Source organism: Nycticebus coucang, chromosome 14 (genome assembly GCF_027406575.1).
Source record: "Nycticebus coucang isolate mNycCou1 chromosome 14, mNycCou1.pri, whole genome shotgun sequence".
NCBI lineage: Eukaryota > Metazoa > Chordata > Mammalia > Primates > Lorisidae > Nycticebus > Nycticebus coucang.
The window spans coordinates 64,956,846-64,978,652 of NC_069793.1; the positions used below are offsets into that span (position 1 = coordinate 64,956,846).

Genomic DNA, 21,807 nt, shown 5'->3' on the forward strand with positions numbered 1-21,807 from the left:
AAAATCAAGAAAATGTAGGTATCAAAGCTGACAGTTCTGACTCAGCCACTTGCTTGGATGGTAGTACCTTTCACTGAGATAGGAAATACTGCAAGAGGACTAGGTGGAGACCACAGAGAGATACTTCACCCATAGTTTAAGGGCGAAACTTAAATAAATAATCAGTTTGAGAAACACAAATAAATAATCTCTAATTAAAAAAAATGGAAATAGGCTGGGGTATGGTGGCTCACACCTGTAATCGTAGCACTCTGGGAGGCTGAGGTTGTGGATCACCTGAGCTCAGGAGTTCCAGACCAGCCTGAACCAGAGCAAGACCCTGTCTCTAAAAAATAGCCGGGAGTTGTGGTGGGCACCTGTAGTCTCAGCTACTTAGGAGGCTGAGGCAAGAGAATCACTTGAGCCCAAGAGTTTGAGGTCACTGTGAGCTATGAAGCCACAGCCCTCTATCAAGAGCAACCAAGTGAGACTCTGTCTCCAAAAAAAAAAAAAAAAAAGGAAATCCATCTTTTTTGTTTTGCTATATATAAAAGTAATATATTCTCTTTGTAGTTATTTAAAAGGACACAGATGCTCGTCATCTCAGTATTATCTACTCAGGCCCTACCCCAAGAAGGAATATTTCCTTTACCTTGAGTGACTTTAGTCAGGTACAGTTTTAGGCCAAGGGTTTTGTTTCTCCAAATTATAACACTGTTTTCATTTTTTTTGTACTGCATCAAATTGAAAACAAAATGTATTAGATCACTTTATAGACAGCTTACATACATATTAGATTCTTTTGAGATTGAGATCTTTTGAGATCTAATTCTCTCTCTTTGTGAGAATCTTTTTTTTTTTTTTTTTTGGAGACAGAGTCTCACTGTGTCACCCTTGATAAAGTACTGTGGTATCACAGCTCACAGCAACCTCAAACTCTTGGGCTGAAGTGATTCTCTTGCCTCAGTTGTCTTATATTTTAACTTCATTTAACACTTTGTATTTGTGTAGACTTCAGATCTTCCTTTAACCAGTTTATTCCTCAGAAGGGATTTCCAGACCCTAGAGCAGTGTTTTTCAACCTTTATTAATCTCACGTCTACCTCCTTCAATTAAGGTAATAATAAAATCCCAAACCATAATAATATCAAATGATGATTCTTCAGATGAGGATAAACTTAAAATTGCTGATGAAGGGCTGGGAATTTTTCCTTTATTAAATTCTTGTAAGATACAGGTAAACCAAAAATGATTTTTTTTTTTTTTTGGAGACAGAGTCTTACTGTGTCACCCTTGATAAAGTACTGTGGTATCACAGCTCACAGCAACCTCAAACTCTTGGGCTGAAGTGATTCTCTTGCCTCAGCCTCCCACGTAGCTGAGACTACAGGTGCCCACCACAATGCCCAGCTATTTTTTTTTTTTGTAATTGTCATTGTTTTAGCAGACCCGGGCCGGGCTCGAACCTGCCACCCTTGGTGCATGTGGCCGGTGCTGTAACAAAAGTGATTTTTAATCAGCCTTTCTGTACTAGGGCAAATACGCATTTTTTTTTTTTTCTTTTTTCCAATGGGGGAAATAATCTTGAAAGTTGGAGGAAATACAAGATAACTAAGAGTGGCCACTGGGCCAAAAGTTCTTCTCTCTAGCTCAGTGTTTTTCAACCCTTTTTAATCTCACAGCTCATGTGAACCTATAGTTAAACTTCAGCTGCACACTTAACTTATGTTGATCAAAAAATGTAAAAAAAGAAAATATTTTTATTGTGCTTTGAACTTCTTTTGAAAATAATTTAATTAATCCTTGAAATTTTTTGTGGCACATTTAAGATCCTCTCACAACACACTAGTGTGCTGCTGCACACTCACTGAAAATCACTCCTGTAGAGTGTCTAATTATTAACTTTACTCCCAGCATCAGCAATTCACTAAGGCTATTTCTTTGGCATAGATGGCTTTTCAGAGTGACTCTTGCCAGTATTCTGTCCTTTACCCAGTAGTGATTTCTTTTTCTTCTTCTCATTCTGTTTTTTTTTTTTTTCAATTAAATCCTAGCTGTATACATTAATGCAATCATGGGGTACAATGTGCTGGTTTTATATACAGTCTGAAACTCATTGTTTTAATAGGACCAAATTCTCTGATTTTTTTTTTTCCAGATTGTCATCAACTTTATCTTAAAGTTATTGCCAGTAACCAGGTTAAGCATAGCTTAATTCCTTTAGGTGGATTACTAATAACCAATCTGCAGAATCCCTCCTTTTTCTAAGTGGAATTGAATTCGGAGCTGATCTACAGTTTGCTTGTCCTCAGCCAGATGGAATCATTACATTGGAGTGCCCCACATGGGATTAGAGCCAGTGGCCTCTTTCCATGCTCTTTTGGGAAGAATTATTAGGAGCTGCAATGATTAAAAAAAAAGTGATAATTCCTAATATTGATAATAAGCAGTAATTTTCTTTTCTTTTTTTTTTTTTTTTTTTGTGGATTTTGGCCGGGGCTGAGTTTGAACCTGCCACCTCCGGCATATGGGACCAGCGCCCTACTCCTTGAGCCACAGGCGCTGCCCAATAAGCAGTAATTTTCTAATAATAATAATAAATTTCAACTTCACCAAGAGCCCAAGTTGGAGAATTTCTCCTTGGCATGGAGACTGGATAAAGCCCTAGCTCTTGATCCTTTGTATTTGCCTTTTTTTTTTTTTTTTTTTTAAGACAGGGTCTCATTTATTCTGTTGCCTGAGCTGGAATCAATGGTGGGTGGAGTCATAGCTCACTGCAAGTTCAAACTCCTGGGCTCAAATGATCCTGCCTTCTTCCTCAGCCTCCTGAGTAGTGGGAACACCATAGATGCAAGCCACTATGCCTGGCTAATTCTTTGAGACTCTCACTATTTTGCTCAGGCTGTTCTCTAACTCCTGGCCTCAAGCGATCCTCCTACCTCAGCCTTCCAAAGTGCTGGGATTATAGATATGAGCTACCATACCAGCCTTTCCTTCTCTTTGAGGGATCTCATTAGTTACCCTCACTAGTTCATGTACACCATGCTAATTCTTTAACAGTCTGACTCAAGGACAAACCCCAGTAACTCCCTCTACCTCTTAGCATGAAAACATAAAAATTAAACAGTCACAATGGACTTTATTTAAAGGGTTGAGGATGATAGCAGGAGAATAAACGATGAGTGTATGAGTGAGGTTAATCTGACTTACCAGACTGCCTGCTTTTCAGTGCTTCCAGAACCTGCCTCATCCAACTTTCAGCCTACCTCTGCCATTAGTACCCACCACCTAAAATCACATCTAGGTCACTATTGTCCTCCAAATGTCTAGAGCCTATTATGTTACTGACAAAAATAGCTTTCCTCCCCCCTACCTCAGGCTAGTCTTCTGAATTCAGGTGTCTTATGTGAGGATCTTCTTCTTCCCTAGTAATTGACATTGAGAATGATTCACTTACCAAAAGGAATGCAACCTTACTGACTCTGTTGACCAGCAGTGTGCTGGGCCTATATCTGTGGGAAGGGAGTATCCCCAGGATGGCTTGTGATAGCACTGAGTGAGTTATGAGTTCATTCATTCATTATTTACTACAGCAAATATTGCTGAGACTTACTAATAGGCCCTTTGCTAGGGCTAAGATGCCAACAGATCAGACCAGACAGGGATGTGGGAGAGGGGCCTCCAGGAAGGAATGAGGGGATGGATTGTGCTACCTTCACAGTTCTTTCCAACCCTTAGAATTCTAGTGTTCTCTTACTTATGTCTAATTCTTTATCAAATGGGTATTACTCTACTTAGGAATACCTGGGCCCCCTATTCTTGAAGCCAGAATCCAATTGATGCTTTGAGGAGCCAGGAAACTCCAGCCTTTTATGCATTCATTGGCCGATTCATTCTTTATTTGTTCAAGCAGCAGTTATTTATCAACTATCTACAGCATGTACCGATGACTGGGTGCAGCCTTTACTAGCACCACCATTACTTGCTTGCAGTAATAGTTCTAGTCATTTTTGCAAGATTGTGGTAAGGTATATGTAACATAAAATTTACCACCTTAGCCCCTTTCTTTTCTTTTCTTTTCTTTTTTTTTTTTGAGATAAGAGTCTTGCTCTGTTGCCTGGGCTAGAATGCAGTGGTGTCATCATAGCTCACTGCAACCTCAAACTTGTGGGCTCAAGTGATCCTCCTGCCTAAGTCTCCCAAATAGCTGGGACCATAGGTGTATGTCACGTGGCCAGCTTAACTTTTGTGTTTTGTTTGTTTTTTGTGGAGGTGAAGTCTATGTTGCCCAGGCTGATCTTGAACGCCTGAGTTAAGCAATCCTCCTACCTCAGCCTTCCAGATTGCTGGGATTATAAGTGTGAGCCACCTCACCTGGCCCCATCTCAACTATTTTTAAGTGTACAGTTCAGATGTATTAGGTACATTTATATTGTTATGTAACCATCGCAAACATCCATCTCTGGAATTCTTTGTCTTGCAAAACTGAAGCTCTATACCCATTAAAGAGTAACTTCCAGCTCGCCACCTGTAGCTCAAAGGGCTAAGGCGCCAGCCACATAAAACAGAGCTGGTGGGTTCAAATCTAGCCCAGGCCTTCCAAACAACAATGACAACTACAACCAAAAAAAAAAAAAGCCAGGTGTTGTGGCGGGTGCCTGTAGTCCTATCTACTTGGGAGGCTGAGGCAAGAGAACAAGAGAATCACCTAAGCCCAGGAGTTGGAGGTTGCTGTGAGCTGTGATGCCACAGCATTCTACCCAGGGTGACAGCTTGAGGTTCTGTCTCAAAAAAAGAAAAAAAGTAACTCCCATTCCTCTCTCCCCTTTGTCCCCTGGCAACTACCATTCTACTTTCTGGCTCTGTGAATTTGGCTTCTCTAGGCACATCATATAAATGGAATCATACATCATATCTTTTGTGATTGGATTATTTACTTAGCATAATATCTTCAAAGTTTATCCATATTTAGCACATGTTAGAATTTCCTTCCTTTCTGGCTCAGTGCCTGTAGCTCAGTGGTTAGGGTGCCGGCCATATACACCAGGACTGGTGGGTTCAAACCCAGCCCGGGCCTGCTAAACAGCAAAGACAACTACAATAACAACAACAACAAAATAGCTGGGTGTTGTGGCGGGTGCCTGTAGTCCCAGCTACTTAGGAGGCTGAGGCAAGATAATCGCTTAAGCCCAAGAGTTTGAGGTTGCTATGAGTGACAAAGTGAGACTCTGTCTCAATTAAAAAAAAAAAAAAAAAAAGGCATCGCTCCCAATAACTCAGTGGTTACTGTGTCTCAAAAAAAAAAAAAAAAAAGGCACAGCTCCTGTAACTCAGAGCTGGCTACATACACCAGGGCTGGCAGGTTTGAACCCTGCCCGGGCCAGCTAAAACAATAATGACAACTGCAACAAAAAAATAGCCAGGCGTTGTGGCGGGCGCCTGAAGTCCCAACTACTTGGGAGGCTGAGGCAAGAAAATCACTCAAGTCCAAGAGTCTGAGGTTGCTGTAAGCTCTGATGCCCTGGCACTCTACGAGGGTGACATAGTGAGACTCTGTCTCAAAAAAAAAAAAGAATTTCCTTCCTTTTAAGGATGCGTACTATTCCATTGTATGTATATATCATATTTTCAATCCTAGTCATTTTTTTTGATCTTTTGGATATTCTGAGATAGTCATAGTTGATTCGGTGGTTTTTGTCCCAATCAGACCTCAAGGTCAAAAACTAATTCTCAGACCCAACTCTTGGTTCTCAGCACATCTGTCTCTGAGAATGGTTTGACTAGAAGAGAACCCTGGCTTAATTGAAGTCAGTGTTCCTAGAAATGAAACTGTGAGGTTCTATAATTGTATTGATAAGCATTCTTGATTCCTTTTCCATTTTACATTACTCTGTTTATTATAGAACAGCTCTTTGTTTTGCCTCATCTGGAGAAATCTGTAGCCTGAACTAAAATAACTCTTTTTGCCGGGCCAGGTGGCTCACACCTGTAATCCTGGCACTCTGGGAGTCTGAGTGGGTGAATTGCTTGAGCCTCGCAAGTTTGAGACCAGCCTGAGCAAGAGTGAAACCTGTCTCTAAAAAATAGCCAGGCATTGTGGTGAGCCATAGGCCCAACTACTTGTGAGGCTGAAGCAAGAGGATCACTTGAATCTAAGAGTTTGAGGTTGCTGAGACTGGCTCAAAAAAAATAAAAAAACAACTCTTCATAAGTTGAGTCAGAACCTTGCATGGAGTCTTATTTTTTCCAGACAGTCACTATGAGATCATAAGCTTGTGACAGCCTGTCAGTGTAATTCCTATTCACACCCAAAGGTTGTGTTGGGGTAGGGGGGACAGAATATTGTGAAATAAACCTATTTTCTGGGGCTTCTTTCTCTGAGTTATTGGGCAGGGTAGTGACACATTATTTGTGCTACATTGGACCATGTATCTGACCTCACACTTTCTACCTTCTGAGCAAGTTCCTGTTCCCCAGATTTGTCTCCTGGATCCTCAGAGGCCCCAGATAACTTCAGGATAGTAGATTAGCTGCCTATTTATCCTCAGTACTTGAGGTAGTAGAAAGAGCTAGGGGTTGGGAGTTAATCAGACCTGGTTTCAAATTCTAAAGTACTTTTAATTAGCTCTGCACTCTTGAGCAAATTACTTCTTTTTTTTTTTTTTTGAGATCTCAAGCTGTTGCCCTGGGCAGAGTGCCCTGGCATCATAGCTCACAGCCATCTCCAATTCTTGGGCTTAAGCGATCCTTTTGCCTCAGTTTTTAATGTTTTTAATATTTTTAGTAGAGAATGGGGCCTCACTTTTTTGCTTAGGCTGGTCTCGAACTCATGAGCTCAAGCAGTCCACCTGCCTTGGCCTCCCAGAGTGGTAGGATTACAGGTGTGAGCCACTGTGCCTGGCCTATCTCTTCTTTTCTTAGCTGCCATAATATTAACAGACTTATAGAACTGTTGTAAGGATCATATGTGCTAATGTAAAACACTTTACCAAGTGGCCTGGCCCATAGTAAACACTTGATAGATGATAACGACAGCTACAATTTATCCAATATCTGTAAAACCACATGGTAAAACACCTGTAATCACCTGGAGCACAGTGCCCTGTAGGAGTGTCCTTGTATCTTCATCATACCCAACAAACTGGGTAAGAAACAATAAATAATGAGTAAATGCTAATTCTCCCTTGAGGCCATCTATTGTCCAAGGTCAGCTCCGAGAACTCTGACATGGAATCTTCCTTACTATAAGTCTGAGAAATGGGTATTATATTCAGTTTTTTAGCAAATATTTATCAAGTCTTCTATTTGAACTGACTAGAACCAGGGCACCTGGCTTCAGCTCTGCCATCAGCTATCTCTAGCCATGGACAAGGCTCTGCTTTGCCATCATTCTCACCTTCTAAGAGAGGAGATTGGACTTCAAGAGCTCACAAGTGTTTCATGGCACAAATGTTCTGTAATGTTCAGTCATATGGAATGGAACTCATATTCTCTGAGCACCTATTATATGCAAACTCCTGTGCTAGGGTTTTACATATGTTTTCCAGAGAGTCTTCCCAGTCCCTTCTGAGTTTAGGGGGAGTATTCCTGTTCTACAAAAGAGAAATCTTACTATGTTCATCTGGAGAGCTTTACGTTCCTACTTTGAGTAACCTCTATTTCAAAGCTTCTCTTCTCTCAAAATTCTCACACCCCTTCCTTCTGTCCCTTCATTCCTAGCACATGACCTTGTCTCCTATTTACCTGAGAAACTAGAAGCCAAACAGGAATTCCCACAATTTCCTGACATCCAGTCTACAGATCTACTTGTACCCATCTTCTCCTTCCCTCCAGTTACCCTGGGCCAGTCCTACCTGTACTTTAGATTCTTTACTGTCCTGCTTTCCCAGGGACCCTCGCATGCTAGTGACTATTCCCTGTCTCACCTGTGACTTCAGCGTCTCATTCCTCGGCTCTTCCCATTAATCTTTTGAGCATTCTTTTTAAATAAACATCCTTTCTTTGACTCACTTTCTCCTTTAGCTATTGACCTATTTACCTATTTCCAATGGTTCCCCGCTAAATTTATAGAAACTTCCTGTCTCCTTTTAATCACTTTTCATTCACTCCTCAGCTTTTGGTCATACTCTTCTTCTGACATAGCTTTTACTCAGGTCACTGGTGACTGAGTGTCAAGTCATTAGTGACTGTGTCACTAATTGTGGTGGGACTTCTCAGCAGTTGTCAACACAGTTGATTCACTCTTACTACTGGTTCCTCTTTCTCCCCCCTCCTCCTTTTCTTTTTTTTTTTTTTAAAGATAGGGTCTCACTATTGCCCGGGCTAGAGTCCAGTGGCTATTTATGGACATTATCATAGTACACTATAGCCTCAAATTCCTGGCCTCAAGCAATTCTTCAGCCTCAGTCTCTCAAGTAGCTGGGAACACAGGTACCTGGCTCTCCTTCTTAGAAAGTTTTTTAAATTTCAGTCTGGATTTTTAAAAAATAAAGCTTTTTCGGGCGGCGCCTGTGGCTCAGTTGGTAGGGTGCCAGCCCCATATACCGAGGGTGGTTGGTTCAAACCTGGCCCCGGCCAAACTGCAACCAAAAAAAAAAAAAAAATAGCCGGGTATTGTGGCAGGCGCCTGTAGTCCCAGCTACTTGGGAGTCTGAGGCAAGGGACTTGCCTAAGCCCAGGAGTTAGAGGTTGCTGTGAGCAGTGTGATGCCACCAAACTCTACCGAGGGCGATAAAGTAAAACTCTGTCTCTACCCAAAAAAAAAAAAAAAAAAATAGCTAGGCACCTGTACTCCCAGCTACTCAGGAGGCTGAGGCATTGCGAGATGTCATCTTTAAAAATAGCTGGGTGTGTGTAGTCCCACCTACTCGGGAGGCTGAAGCAAGAAAATTGCTTGAGTCCAAGAGTTTGAGGTTGCTATGGGACAAAGTGAGACTCTGTCTCCAAAAAATATATAAATAAATAATTAAGTAAATAAATAAAAGGCCGGGCACAGTAGCTTATACCTAGCATTCTGGTAGGACGAGACGGGTGGATTGCCTGAGCTCACAGGTTCAAGACCAGCCTGAGCCAGAGTGAGACCTATCTCTAAAAATAGCTAGCTACTTGGGAAGCTGAGGCAAGAGAATCACTTGAGCCCAAGAATTTGAGGTTGCTGTGAGCTGTGATGCCATGGCACTCTGCCAAGGGCAACAAAGTGAGACTTTGTCTCAAAGAAAATAAATAAGATAAAAAAATAAAAATAAAAGTGGTTAAGAGCCAGGTGCAGTGGCTCACGCCTATAATCCTAGCACTCTGGGAGGCCAAGGTGGGTGAATTGCCTGAGGTCAGGAGTTCTAGACCAGCCTGAGCAAGAGTGAGACCCCTTCTCTAAAAGTAGCCAGGTGTTGTGTCAGGTGCCTGTAGTGTCAGCTACTTGGGAGGCTGAGGCAAATGGATCGCTTATGCCCAAGGGTTTGAGGTTGCTGTGAGCTATGACACCCGGCACTCTACCCAGGGTAACAAAGTGAGACTGTCTTTAAAAAAAAAAAGTGGTTAAGATGGTCAATTTTATATTATTTGTATTTTTTAAACACATAATTTTTTTTTTTTTGATATAGTCTCACCATGTTGCCCTTGGTAGAGTGCTGTGGCATCACAGCTCACAGCAACCTCAGACTCTTGGGCTTAAGCAATTCTCTTGCCTCAGCCTTCCAAGTAGCTGGGACTACAGGCGCCTGCCACAACGCCTGGCTATTTTTTGGTTGTAGTTGTCATTGTTTTTTTGCAGGCCCAGGCTGGATTCGAACCCACCAGCTCTAGTGTATGTGGCTGGCGCCCTAGCCCCTTGAGCCACAGGCGCCAAGCCATACATATAATTTTTTATGAATAGAAAAAAACAATAGGTCTTAGAAAATTTCAACCAATAAATTTCAGGTGTTTTCTCTTTAGGAGGAAAAATGCTATGTAGCTATTTAAAAATAAACACAAAATTTGGAATTTCTTTTTGAGACATAGGATTGATTATTGGTTACCCATTGTAATTAACTGTGGTAATACTCTTTAATACAAAAGTAATATACATTAAGGAAAATTTTAGTGTAGAAAAGTAGGCAAAAGAAAATAGTCATTTCTAATCCCAATACCAAAATATCACCAGTCAGCATTCAGATAGATTTCCCTCTGATGTTTTTTCTTTGTGAGGATTTGGGCTTACCTTTACCAGTCATTTTTTGACATTTCCACTTACTTATTTAAATTCTTTGAACTGAAATTAATGGGTCAAAGTGTGTGACAGTTTGAGATACCATGCCTAATATTGTCCAAAAGGATTGAACCTCTTTTGCTGCTGCCACAAATGTCTGAGAATGCCCATGCCACTAAACCAACAACACACCTAATATTTCACTGTTTTAAATGTTGGAAAATAATGTCCATCTCTGCTAGAACCATAATCTGGCCACAGAATGAATTATATGACTCACCTTCTGATCACCAGCCCTGAGTCCTTCTTCCTCTCATCCCTGCGTCTCTGATGTAGACCACCCAATCCTCAGGTCCTATCATATCTGACTTCCCAATCTATTTCCCCATCTGCCTAATAAAGATGAGGTTGATTTGGCTAATAAAAGATGTCCTCTAGGCCCTGTGTGGTGGCTTAGCCCTTATAGTCCCAGCACTTTGGGAGTTTGAGATGAGAGGATTGCACTAGAACAGGAGTTCAACACCAGCCTGGGTAACATAGCAAGACTTCTTCTCTACAAAAAATTAAAAAATTAGCCAGGTATGGTGGCATGTGCCTGTAGATACTTTGGAGGCTGAGGCAGGAGGATCATTTACACTCAGGAGTTCAACCTGCAGTGAGCTGTGATCATAGCATGACACTCCAGCCTGAGCAACAAAGGGAGACCTTATCTCTTAAAAAAAAAATAAAAGCCCTGAAACTCTGGGGGGGCCCCTCCTGCTTTGCTTCCTCTCTAGAAGACTGGCATTTCCAGTTTCAGCTGCTCGTCTTACAGCTTTTCCTCCTGCTTTTCTCCAGTTCTACAGTGAGTCAGGCATGCCCACCAAACACCTCTCAGACAGCGTGTGTGCTGTGTGTGGACAGCAGATCTTTGTGGACGTCAGTGAAGAGGGCATCATTGAGAACACATATAGACTGTCTTGCAATCATGTGTATCCTGTCTTGAGCTCCTGGGCCACCTCTATCCTGTGACGTGTATACAAGTGAGGGAGGGAAGAGGGTGGTTGTAAACCTGGGCATGCTGTCCAGACCATTAAGTGTAGGAGGGACACAAGAGGACAGCCTTCTTTACCCTTCCTCACAGACTGGAGCCACCTTTTTGTAAACAGCAGTTCTAGCCTGGCCGGGTCTGAGAACATCCTGAGGCTATAGCCACTAAGGCTGTGTAGGGGAAAAGGACCCTTTAACAAGATCTCTTAGTTTAAAATCAAATCCCCTTTTCTGAATAACACTTTTAATATTAATCATGTATTTACTCAGCTCCCATTCTGTACTTGTATTTGAGATGCATGTATTATCTCCATTTTCCCCCATAGCAACTCTGCAGGATAGGGATCATTACCCTCACTTCACATGTGAGGAAACAGGTTCAGAGGGAGGGACTTGCCCCAGATTGCAGAGCTGGTAAGAAGTGAAGCCAGGATTTGGACTCTAGACTGGCACAAGGCTAGAATGTCATCCTGGCTTCCTGTCATCCACCATTTCCCTTGACCAGTGGTGCTCAGATTCCACGAATTCTGCATCCGCGGCTGGTGCATCGTGGGAAAGAAGCAGACGTGTCCCTACTGCAAAGAGAAAGTAGACCTCAAAAGGATGTTCAGCAATCCGTATCCTTTGTTTGAGTCCTTGTTGGGAGAGGGCAGTGGAAAGAAAATGCTGGCCAACGTGACTCTGTGTTTGGGTCCTTGGGTGCCCTGTCTCCTGCCCCCAACTAGGACATGTCCAAAATTCTGTTTGGCTTCTGTTCTGGGGAAGTTGGGGATGGGATGCAGGGCAGAACTAGAAAAACTAGAACCGCTTCCCATCATAGCTCTATATCCCCCAAGGGTAACAGGTTGATAGTAATAGCAGCTATCACTGCTTCCTCACTGTGTGCCTGGCACTGTGTTAAATGTTTTACTTGTATTAAGCCCATTTGATGCTCTAGCAACTTTATGACTGGGATAATATCCTCATTTTACAAATGAAATGGTTTATAGGTTGAGTAACTTAGTTAAGGCTATACAACTAATGACTGATACCTTTCTTATAATGTACAGTGCTGGAGATCAGCTCTATGCCAGTGCAGGGGTGGCGGGGCCCTTTGTACCCATCTGCTCTTAGTGCAGGGCTTGTGCTCCTCTGAGCTACCACTTCCAGACCAGCCAGCCCTCCCTGCTTTGCCTTCACCTGCCCCCCCTTCTTCATTATACTCTGTCTATTGGAGAGTGCCTGAACACTTCTTTTGTCCCACCTTCAGGTCCCCTGGGACTCAGGGACCCCACTTTTTCCCCTTCTCCCAGCTGTCCTCTTAGCTTCATGATCCCTCCCCGTTCCTTTTTCCTTTTACACTAGCTGGGCTATGTGGAGAACACCAGTATGGCCTAGTTCCTGGAACACTCCTGAAGTCACTGAACAGGAGATTGCCCTATCCCCTCTCAAGTTCCCTGCTTAGTTCTTCCAGGGCCTAGTTTAGGAACAACTGTATAACTGCACAGCCAAGCTAAGGCTTGGGACTTTCCTTAGTTCTCAGAGATCTGGGCCAACTGATATTTCTGTTGCCCGTGGAGGGTTTCCCCCACAGTTTCATGAACTTCTCCCTGTGTTTTCTCCAAAACTGAATTCCCAGGCCCTGTTTCCAGATCCCTTGCCCAGCATTTAGATGTAAAGCAAGAAAGGTAAAGTTTTGGCCAGGCATGGTGACTGAACTCCTGTAATCCCAGTATTTTTTGAGGCCAAGGCAGGTGGATTGCTTGAGGCCAGGAGTTTGAGACCAGCCTGAGCAACATAGGGAGACCTCATCTCTACAAAAAATATAAAAAAATGAGCCAGGCATGGTAGTGTGAGTCTGTAGTCCTGGTTACTTGGGAGGCTTAACGCATGGGTTTTGTTTTTTTTTTTTTTGAGACAGAGCCTCAAGCCATTGCTCTGGGTAAAGTGCTGTGGCATCACAGCTCACAGCAACCTCCAGCTCCTGGGCTCAAGTGATTCTCCTGCCTCCACCTCCCAAGTAGCTGGGACTACAGGCGCCTGCCACAACGCCCAGCTATTTTTTGGTTGCAGCCATTATTGTTGTTTGGTGGGCCCAGGCCCATTATTTGATTCAAACCCACCAGCTCAGGTGTATGTGGCTGGCGCCTTAGCCTCTTGAGCCACAGGTGCCGAGCCAACGCATGGGATTTTGAAGTGAGCTACAGTGAGCTACAGTGATACCAGGGTATTCCAGCCTGGGTAACAGAGTGAAACTCTATCTGGTTCCCTACTCCTGAAGAAAATAAAGTGAAAGGAGGGGAACTCATTTCTAGGGCTTCTTGGCCTTGGTAGGGCCTAGTGCTTAGTGCCCCTAGATGGGCCCTTTAGAGCCACTGGCAGGGGGTTTCCTCTTGCTTCTTGGTTTTTGCTCCCTCTGGCTCTGTTCTAGACTCACCCTCTTCCTTGACTTAGAAAACCTTCAGTTTTGTTTTTGCTTTTGTTTAACTTCGGAACATTGAACAGAAGAAAACCTTGAATTTTGGATACTAGCAGAACCTTTGGGATTTACCTTATCCCACTCCTAGCCCCCTTGAAGTGGTTGTCACAGACACATTTGTGGTGGCCTTGGGCTGTGTTTTCTCAGACTGGCAGTCCCATCTTAGAGAAAGTGTTACAGGGGAGGCTCTCCCTGCACGTTGCTCATACAGCACTAAGATACACCTCTCTGCTGCTCTCTCAGTGTGTCTCTCACACCAGTCCTTTCTGCACTCCTCCCCCATTTTCTGGGTTCAGCTCCTTATTCTAATATGGAGAACTGAAGGGAAGCTGGGTGGGCCCTTGCAGAAAGCAGCTTTCTTTCCTCTAGGCTGTGGAGCAGACCCAGGGAAGACCTGGAGGATACCTTCCTCCTCCCTACCACTTGATCAACTGTAGAAGCTCTTACATGTAGCCTCTTTTTCTTTAACATGCTGACAGCTGGGAGAGGCCTCACGTCATGTATGGGCAGCTGCTGGATTGGCTTCGATACTTGGTAGCCTGGCAGCCTGTCATCATTGGCCTTGTGCAAGGCATCAACTACATCCTGGGCCTGGAATAGTCAGGAAGAACATCAGTGGAGTACCCACCCCACCCACTGTGGACCTCAGGGCACTCTCCTCCCTGCCCACAAAGACCTCTTGGGTGGGAAAGACTCACAGGGGCACTTGGGCCACTCAGGACCCCTCCGGCTGTGTCCGGACTGGTGTGAGACATGATGGAGAGCCAGCCAGTGGGGCTGTCAGCAGTGGGGGGCTTTTTAAAAGAAAACTATTTTGATGAATATATTTAAAAAATCTTTTTTATTGTGGAGCATAGGAATTGACCCCCTCCAGGCCTCACTTCCCCGCCTGAGCAGGGTGGGAGCAGAGCCATGACATTTTTGGTTTAAAGGAGCCTTCTTCCCTGGTTGAGAGACTAGTGGACTCTCAGATAGCTCGTGCAAACCATCAACTACATGGTTGTTGAGTCAGCCCACCTGCTTCCCTGTCCTTCCCTCTGTGGGGCTCAAACCTGTGGAAGAGCTAATAATCTCAGACTGGTGCCACAAGTGAGCAAGCACCGAGGGCCCAAGTGTTTTTCCTCCCCTGCTGTCTGGGACTCAGGACAGATGTTGTGTCTGACTCCATCTCCCCCATCCAGGATCTGTGGCCTGGTTGAGGCAAGTGGAACCTCATCAAGGACTTCCCCAACAGAGGAAGTCCTGGGGTCTCAGAATTCATTGAAATTTTGTTTTGGGACATTTGGAAGAATCAGCCACATGGGAGAACCTGCCCTTGAGTGGGGTATGTCAGCCAAGAATAGAGGCCATTTATATATGGCCCTGGGGGCAGCTGTTGGCCATGACTGAGGGCCCGTATACAAGCTGATTCTCAGTGAATCCTTCTGTGGAGTGGTGGTGATGGTGACGTGTGCCAAAGGCCTCTCTGCCACATCACTTCCTTATTGAAAGCCTGAGGAAGAGTGCAAATGTATGTGAGTGTGTGTGTGTGTGTGTGTATGCGTGGCAGGACTGTGACAGATGTCAACTTGTCACATGATGTGTCCTTGAAGCTGGCCGGGGATTGCCAGCCCAGGAATTGTGCTCCATGAGCTTTGTCATTCATGAATGGTACTTCCCTGAGCCTGATGACAGGAGTGGTGGGTAGATGGAAAGAGGGATAAGGCCTTGGTGAGTATGGGTTCTAAAAGGGTCTTAGGAGTTTTGAAGAAAGTAAGAGGGCAAACATGGGCCTTCTGTACTGGGTTTCCAGGGAATATGGCCCCAAAAGAATCAAGCAGTGTCTTGTCACTCCCGTCTGAATAAAGCTCCATGAGCTGGGTTGGAAAGCTGAATATCCATCTTGCTTTTCTTCTTAATATCTCTGGGGTCCCCAGGGATGTCTGGTCTTTGCTTCTCCCCATATAAGGCCTGGGGATAGTTGGCTCCGCCTTGCCACTATTCACTTTCCAATATCCCTGGAAATGGTGAAATGCCTGACTCCTGTCTTCTGGCTAAGGAGCTTTAGGGCATCTCTGACCCCCTTTCAGGCTTTATATTCTTACTACCTAAGGCCAGTGTCCTGCTACCACCTGCCCTCAGGGCCGCTCAGTCTCAGCTGCTCTGACCAGCTGTGGCTTTCCATGTCACCCCACTGCTGAGGCCACCTGTGGGCCCATCCTCAGAGAGGAGAATGAGGACTGGCCAAGGGCCCCAGGGACCACCTTTCCTTCCACCTTTGTTACCCCCACTCCCACATCATGCTTGTGTGAGAAGCGGAGACAGGGCTGTCCAAAGCTGTCTTTTTGTACTTAACAGTCCTAAGGCCCATGACCTCACATTGCCTCAACTCTGATCATGATTACACTTTAAGGTAGATTCTGTCTCCTCTCCCTGCCACCCCCCACCTGTCACCCACTGGACTGTGTTTCTCAGAAACTTTAGGTGGCCTTGCCTCCTGGCCTAACTTCTGGAAATATGGTGTTCCTGGGGAGGAATTTGCCTGGTATTTGCGGCCTAGCAGCCTCTGGGAAAACTGAGGGAGGAACTGAGAAGAGGGGGACTGTGAACTATGTACGGACACCAGAGAAGAGGATGTGACTTTTAGTCTCTTATGTCTAAATTAGGAATACAAATATGAATTTGGTTTTCCCATGGAAAACTTCACCTTCAGCTGACTGTTCCCAATGCCTCTCCTCTAAACTCAGTTAAACTCAGTTCTATCTCCTGGCCCCACTGGCTGTATCATCAGCCCTTCCACCTTCCTGATCACAGAAATCAGAAAGCTCAGAGACACAGCTCTTGTCCACACTTGATAAATGTGTGCACTGGATCACTCAGCCTGGTGCCTCCACAGATGCTTGCACAACCCTGAGAGTGAACACCTCCTTAGACTTTGCATCCTAGGGGCCTCACCCTGGTCCTGGTCCTGCCATAGCGCCAGTTCCATTTGTCCATGAGCATATTTGGATAGCCTCTGAGTCACTCTCCCTATTCTCCCTGGAAGAACCCTCCCCTCTTTAGGACCAGCTCTAGACTTTGCATTCCAAGTCCCTGGCATGGCTGTGAGTTCCTACGGGTAAGGGGTAAGTGCACAGTGTATTTCCTGTGGCAGGGCTCAATGCAACTAGGCACAGCTAAACTGAACCTTGGAATTCTCAGAAGGGAGCTTCTGAATAAAGGGGACTTGGGAAGTGGAAGTGGGGAAGGGTCTAGAACTGCAAGAGAACCTAGACCTGCAGTTCTGACCAGAGGGGCTGAGGGAAGTGAGATGTGTTTATGGGTGTGATGAGTGGGTGCTGACCTTGGGGCTAGGGGTTGGGGGTAGTGGGGAGTCTGAAGAAGGCCAAGGTGCAAATGGGCAGGTGTGGCAGAGCCTGAAATGGTCAAAATGATCCGGCTTGGGGTCCTAGTGCCTGGGAAAGCTGTCCCCTTGAATATCAGATGCCTGCTCTAATGGAAGAGGCCTGGCTCTGAAGAGTGAAGACAGATATCAAAATCCTGACCAGTGGTGGGGACCGAAGAATTGGTCTCTGTTAAACACCCTCGGTGGCCCTGGGGCTAGGGGCAGGGGAGATATCATCTGTTAACCTGGGAGTTAACAGAAAGGTTTCTGGCCAGCCATAAGCTTTGGGTCTATAAGAGGTGCAGGGCTGCTCTGACCAGGTTAGAATAAAACTGAAAGTGAAATAGAGGATAGAGGCTGTAGTTTCCCGGAAAGGTTTCACTATATCATCTTGCCTTTCCCAGAACCTGCTCTGGCCAAGGAGAGAGAACATTGTTTCCCTTTGTGACGGGAAACTCCCTGGCTCCTCTTTGGGTCTCAGTGTCTCCATCCTTAATGAAGGAGTGAGATTGGACTTGGTAACCATCATGATACTAATGGCAGTAAGGGTGGGGGTGGGGTCAGATGGTCACTAGATGATTCCCCTCAGCTTTGTTTCTCAGTGCTGACAGAGCTTCAGTTTGTGCTGATGGCTGAGTAACCAATTAGGACAGATGGACAGGACAGAGTAAACAGCGATGCTGGCAGCTCCCTGAAAGGCCAGACCAAGGAATGTGGAGTTTACAGAAGCCACAGCTAGGCTTGGCTCCTGTAACTCTGTGGCTAGGGCGCCAACAACATACACCAGAGCTGGTGGAGGAATCCAGCCCAGGGCTGCCAAACAACAATGACAACTACCAAAAAATAGCCAGGTGTTATGGCAGGCACCTGTAGTCCCAGCTACTTGGGAGGCTGAGGCAAAAGAATCACTCAAGCCCAAGAGTTTGAGGCTGCTGTGAGCTATGACGTCACAGCACTCTACCCAGGGCAATAGCTTGAGACACTGTCTAAAAAAAAAAACCACAGCTACTGAGAAAGTGGTGTAACCCCACCCCTCAGGGAAGAGGATAAAGCCTCTTCTGACTGAGGAAAGGACAGTCACAGAGGCCAGCAGCTACTGACACATGCATCATGACCATGAGACAGAACTGGACAGCAGGTAGGACTTGGGGCTATGCGTGGGTGGGTAGGATGGGGTCTGTGACACAATGGAGCTACAGGCTAATCCTGGATCTTCACCCTGAGGTGAACACCACCCAACCCAACTGTTGTGCTGTTGCTTTAAGCCTCTGTCCAGATGTGGCCCTGGCTTCATTCTAGTGCTGCTCTGTACTTAATTCAAAAGGAGTCCAGGGGAGGGGGGAGCGGGTTGGGGCCCTTCTTTCCCTTCTAATTCCCTGGCTAGAGCCAAAGAATCTTGGCTGGAGTTACATGCCTCACCAGCCAGCACCTTGGTCTCTGAATGCGAGCCAGGATGCTGAGCATTACCAGGCAGCTTAGCTTTGGCCTCTGTGATCGTCCTTTCCTCAGACCCCAGTCCTTTGTGGGTCCTGCCTCTGTGTGCCTATATCATCACTATCCTGGTCAGAGCCACACCTATACCTCAGACGAGCACAGTTGCCACTGCCTCAGCTGGAAGTGTAAAGGACCCCTGCCCTTCCTGGACCTCAGTGCTGCCAGCAGCTAAGCGATGCCCAGCATTGGAGGTGATCTGGCCAGAAGCAGAAGTGCCACTAAGTAAGGAGCAAGTATGATGGGAACCTAGGAGAACACAGTGGTCAGAGGGTGGGCTGTGGGCACAAAGGGTCCAAGGGTCAAGTTGATTCCTGAGCATCATCTCTTGCCATGCACAAACCATTCTCCCCAACCCAGCATCTCCTATGTGTGTGTGGGCGGGGGGTGGAAGGGGGGTGCTTAGGGCCCAGCTCCCAAGATGTTCCTTATCAAACAGGACAGAAGAATACAGACATAAGAAATAGACATAGTGGGCGGCGCCTGTGGCTCAGTGAGTAGGGCGCCGGCCCCATATGCTGAGGGTGGCGGGTTCAAACCCAGCCCCTGCCAAACTGCAACAACAACAACAACAACAACAACAAAAATAGCCGGGCGTTGTGGCGGGTGCCTGTAGTCCCAGCTGCTCGGGAGGCTGAGGCAAGAGAATCGTGTAAGCCCAAGAGTTAGAGGTTGCTGTGAGCCGTGTGACTCCACGGCACTCTACCCAAGGGCGGTACAGTGAGACTCTCTCTCTACAAAAAAAAAAGAAAAAGAAATAAGACATAGGGCTGCCAGAGAGTGTTGATGACCATATGCCAGCCTCTGCACCCAGAGCTTGCTTGCCCTCTGGCCATCTCAGAGGAGCAGCACCTGGCTAGCACTGCCTTCTGGGCTGGCTCCTGGAGCTCAGAGGCTGGCATTATAAGAGGTCATCCTGAGGAAACAGGCTCAGCAGTCTTTATGAGAATGAAAGACAGGACCCTCCCCATTCCCATGCTCAGGCCTAGGGCCTTTCTTGTAGAAACTGCACTTTACCTTAGCAGGCTTTCCCAATGAGACGGTATGGGACTGTGGGGAGTTGGCAGGTTGGCAGGGCAGAGCATGCAGAGCGGAGGGCCTCTGTCAGCCTATGGGAGGGCTGACAGGTGTATGTGTCCCTAGATGGAACGCTGACCTTGTCCTGTACTGCCTGTAGCCACTTTCCACACTTCAGCATCCTCTACTGGCTTGGCAATGGTTCCTTCATTGAACACCTCTCAGGCCCGCTGAGGGAGTGCAGCACCAGGTGAGGTCACAACTGCCAGGCCAGTGGGAGGGAGGCCTCCTGCTGCAGCCCCCTTAAGACCTTTCCTGCCTCTGTGCACCAGCCGTGAGCATGGAAACACAAGCACGAGGCTGTGGAAGGCCTTGGTGCTGGAGGAGCTGAGCCCTGCCCTGCGCAGTACCAACTTCTCCTGTGTGTTCGTGGACCCTGCCCAGGTTGCCCAGCGTCACATTGCCCTGGCCCAGCTCTGGGTGAGGAACCCAAGGGAAGGAGGAGCACTGCTCCCTGTGGGGGGAAAGGGTAGGCTCTGCTGAGCAGCCTCTAACACCCTCCCTTCCCCCCGAGGTCAGCCTAAGGTGGAAATTAAAGGAACTCAGGCTGGGGCGGCATGGCCAGGAGGAAAGTGACAAATATCCCTTTACTCCTTGAACCTGATCTTTGTCTGTCTTCACTTCCCCAGGCTGGGCGGAGGACAATTTTTCCCTCAACTCAAGAAGCCCTGCCCTCCAGCCATAGCCCAGGGCCACAGCTGCCCACATCAGCAGGGTTAGGAATCAGCACAGAGCCAGCAACAGCAAGACCCTGACCAGTGCCTGGGTACTACCTGCCTGTAGGCTGTGTGGGCAAACAGCTTATCTCCCTCCCTCCTCCCCAGCCTCTTCCTACTGTGTTTTGGTTCCCTGCTCTTACCAAATTCAACTCCCCATCTGCCTAGGAAATCCTCATAACTTCCTTAATGCTTCCTCCTCCTGCCTGCCATCCTTTCTACTCACACATTAACATAACTTCTTTCTCCTTTCTCTTCACACTGCTCTGCTGCTCAGAAACCACCAAGACTGTCAGTGCCTTAGCAGTGTACTCAAGGGCCCCGCCTACAATTCCTACAGGACTTTTCAGAGGCCCAGACAACTCCCATGCCTCTGTTCCTTTGGTCCCCTCTTGCTCACCATCCCAACAGGTGAACTCTGAACCCTGGCTGAAACACACCTTCTTTCAGTTTTGGCTGAAAGTCATCTGCATTGACTCCGTGTTTTTTTTTTTTTTTTTAGAGACAGAGTTTCATTTTGTCGCCCTTGGTAGAGTGCTGTGGCATCACAGCTCACAGCAACCTCCAGTTCTTGGGCTTAGGTGATTCTCTTGCCTTAGCCTCCTGAGTAGCTGGAACTACAGGTGCCTGCCATAATGCCCAGATATTTTTTGGTTGTAGTTGTCATTGTTTGGCAACCCGGGCTGGATTCGAACCCGCCAGCTCTGGTGTATGGCACCCTAGTCACTGAGCTACAGGCACCGAGCCATGTTGTGTTAGTTTTTTGTTTTTTTTTTTTTGAGACAGTCTCACTTTGTCACCATGGGTAGAGTGCCGTGGTGTCATAGCTTACAGCAACCTCAAATCTTGGGCTCAAGTGGTTCTCTTGCCTCAGCCTCCTCAGTAGCTGGGACTATAGGTGCCTGCCATAATGCCTGGGTATGCTTTTTTAGAGACAGGTTCTTGCTCTTGCTCAGTCTGGTCTCAAACTTTTTTTTTTTTTTGAGACAAGAGTCTCACTATGTCGCCCTAGCTGCTGTGCTACAGGCACTGAGCCTGGTCTTGGAACTCTGGAGCTCAAACAGTCCACTCACCTAGGCCTCCCAGAGTTCTAGGATCACAGGCATGAACCACCACACCCAGCCCTGTGTGTGTTTTTTCTGATCCACAACTGTGCGTGTCATCCCCAGCAGGTCCCACATGGATCTTCATAAAGAATTGTTCAATGGCGGCATCTTGACGTCTGCTCAGTCATTTAGGCCTCAGGTCTACCCACAGGAACATCACCTATCCCAGGAGGGAATATGGAAGAGTGGGACAGCTACTTATAAGCTAAAGACAAAATCAGATTTAGGGGAATGTAGGTCCTTGAAAAGAGACAATAGCCCATAATGTTCCTTGGGAGCTAAGACCAGAAATGACATATGGGAAAAGCCTGGGGAAGATGTGGAAGACTCAGCTAGGACAAGGTATGTTCTCCAAAGAGTCTAGATATCCCTCCTTTTCCCATATAGATCAAGGCAGCTCAGCA

General features: G+C 46.2%; 2 protein-coding genes across 7 annotated transcripts in view; both read left to right on the forward strand.

Annotated features, from left to right (window-relative positions):
• The window catches only part of RNF121 (ring finger protein 121), an 83,471-nt gene extending 68,982 nt beyond the window's left edge, over positions 1-14,489 (forward strand). For all 5 annotated transcript variants that reach the window (XM_053562802.1, XM_053562803.1, XM_053562805.1 and 2 more), the window contains 3 exons: positions 11,000-11,133; positions 11,707-11,808; positions 14,129-14,489. In XM_053562802.1, coding sequence (XP_053418777.1) covers positions 11,000-11,133; positions 11,707-11,808; positions 14,129-14,249 — 357 coding nt within the window. In that variant the 3' untranslated portion in view covers positions 14,250-14,489. The remainder of the gene's footprint in view (positions 1-10,999; positions 11,134-11,706; positions 11,809-14,128) is intronic.
• Positions 14,490-14,630: 141 nt separating this feature from the next.
• IL18BP (interleukin 18 binding protein) lies at positions 14,631-21,737 on the forward strand. 2 transcript variants are annotated; one of them, XM_053562809.1, is made up of 6 exons: positions 14,631-18,151; positions 18,523-18,729; positions 19,648-19,771; positions 19,854-20,001; positions 20,211-20,347; positions 20,575-21,737. In XM_053562809.1, the coding sequence occupies exons 1-5, from the start codon at positions 18,124-18,126 to the stop codon at positions 20,334-20,336; spliced, it is 633 nt and encodes a 210-aa protein (XP_053418784.1). In that variant the 5' UTR covers positions 14,631-18,123; the 3' UTR covers positions 20,337-20,347; positions 20,575-21,737. The 2 variants fall into 2 exon arrangements, with proteins under 2 accessions (XP_053418784.1, XP_053418783.1); XM_053562808.1 differs by lacking the exon at positions 20,575-21,737 and having other exon boundaries at positions 20,211-20,479.
• Positions 21,738-21,807: the final 70 nt, after the last annotated feature.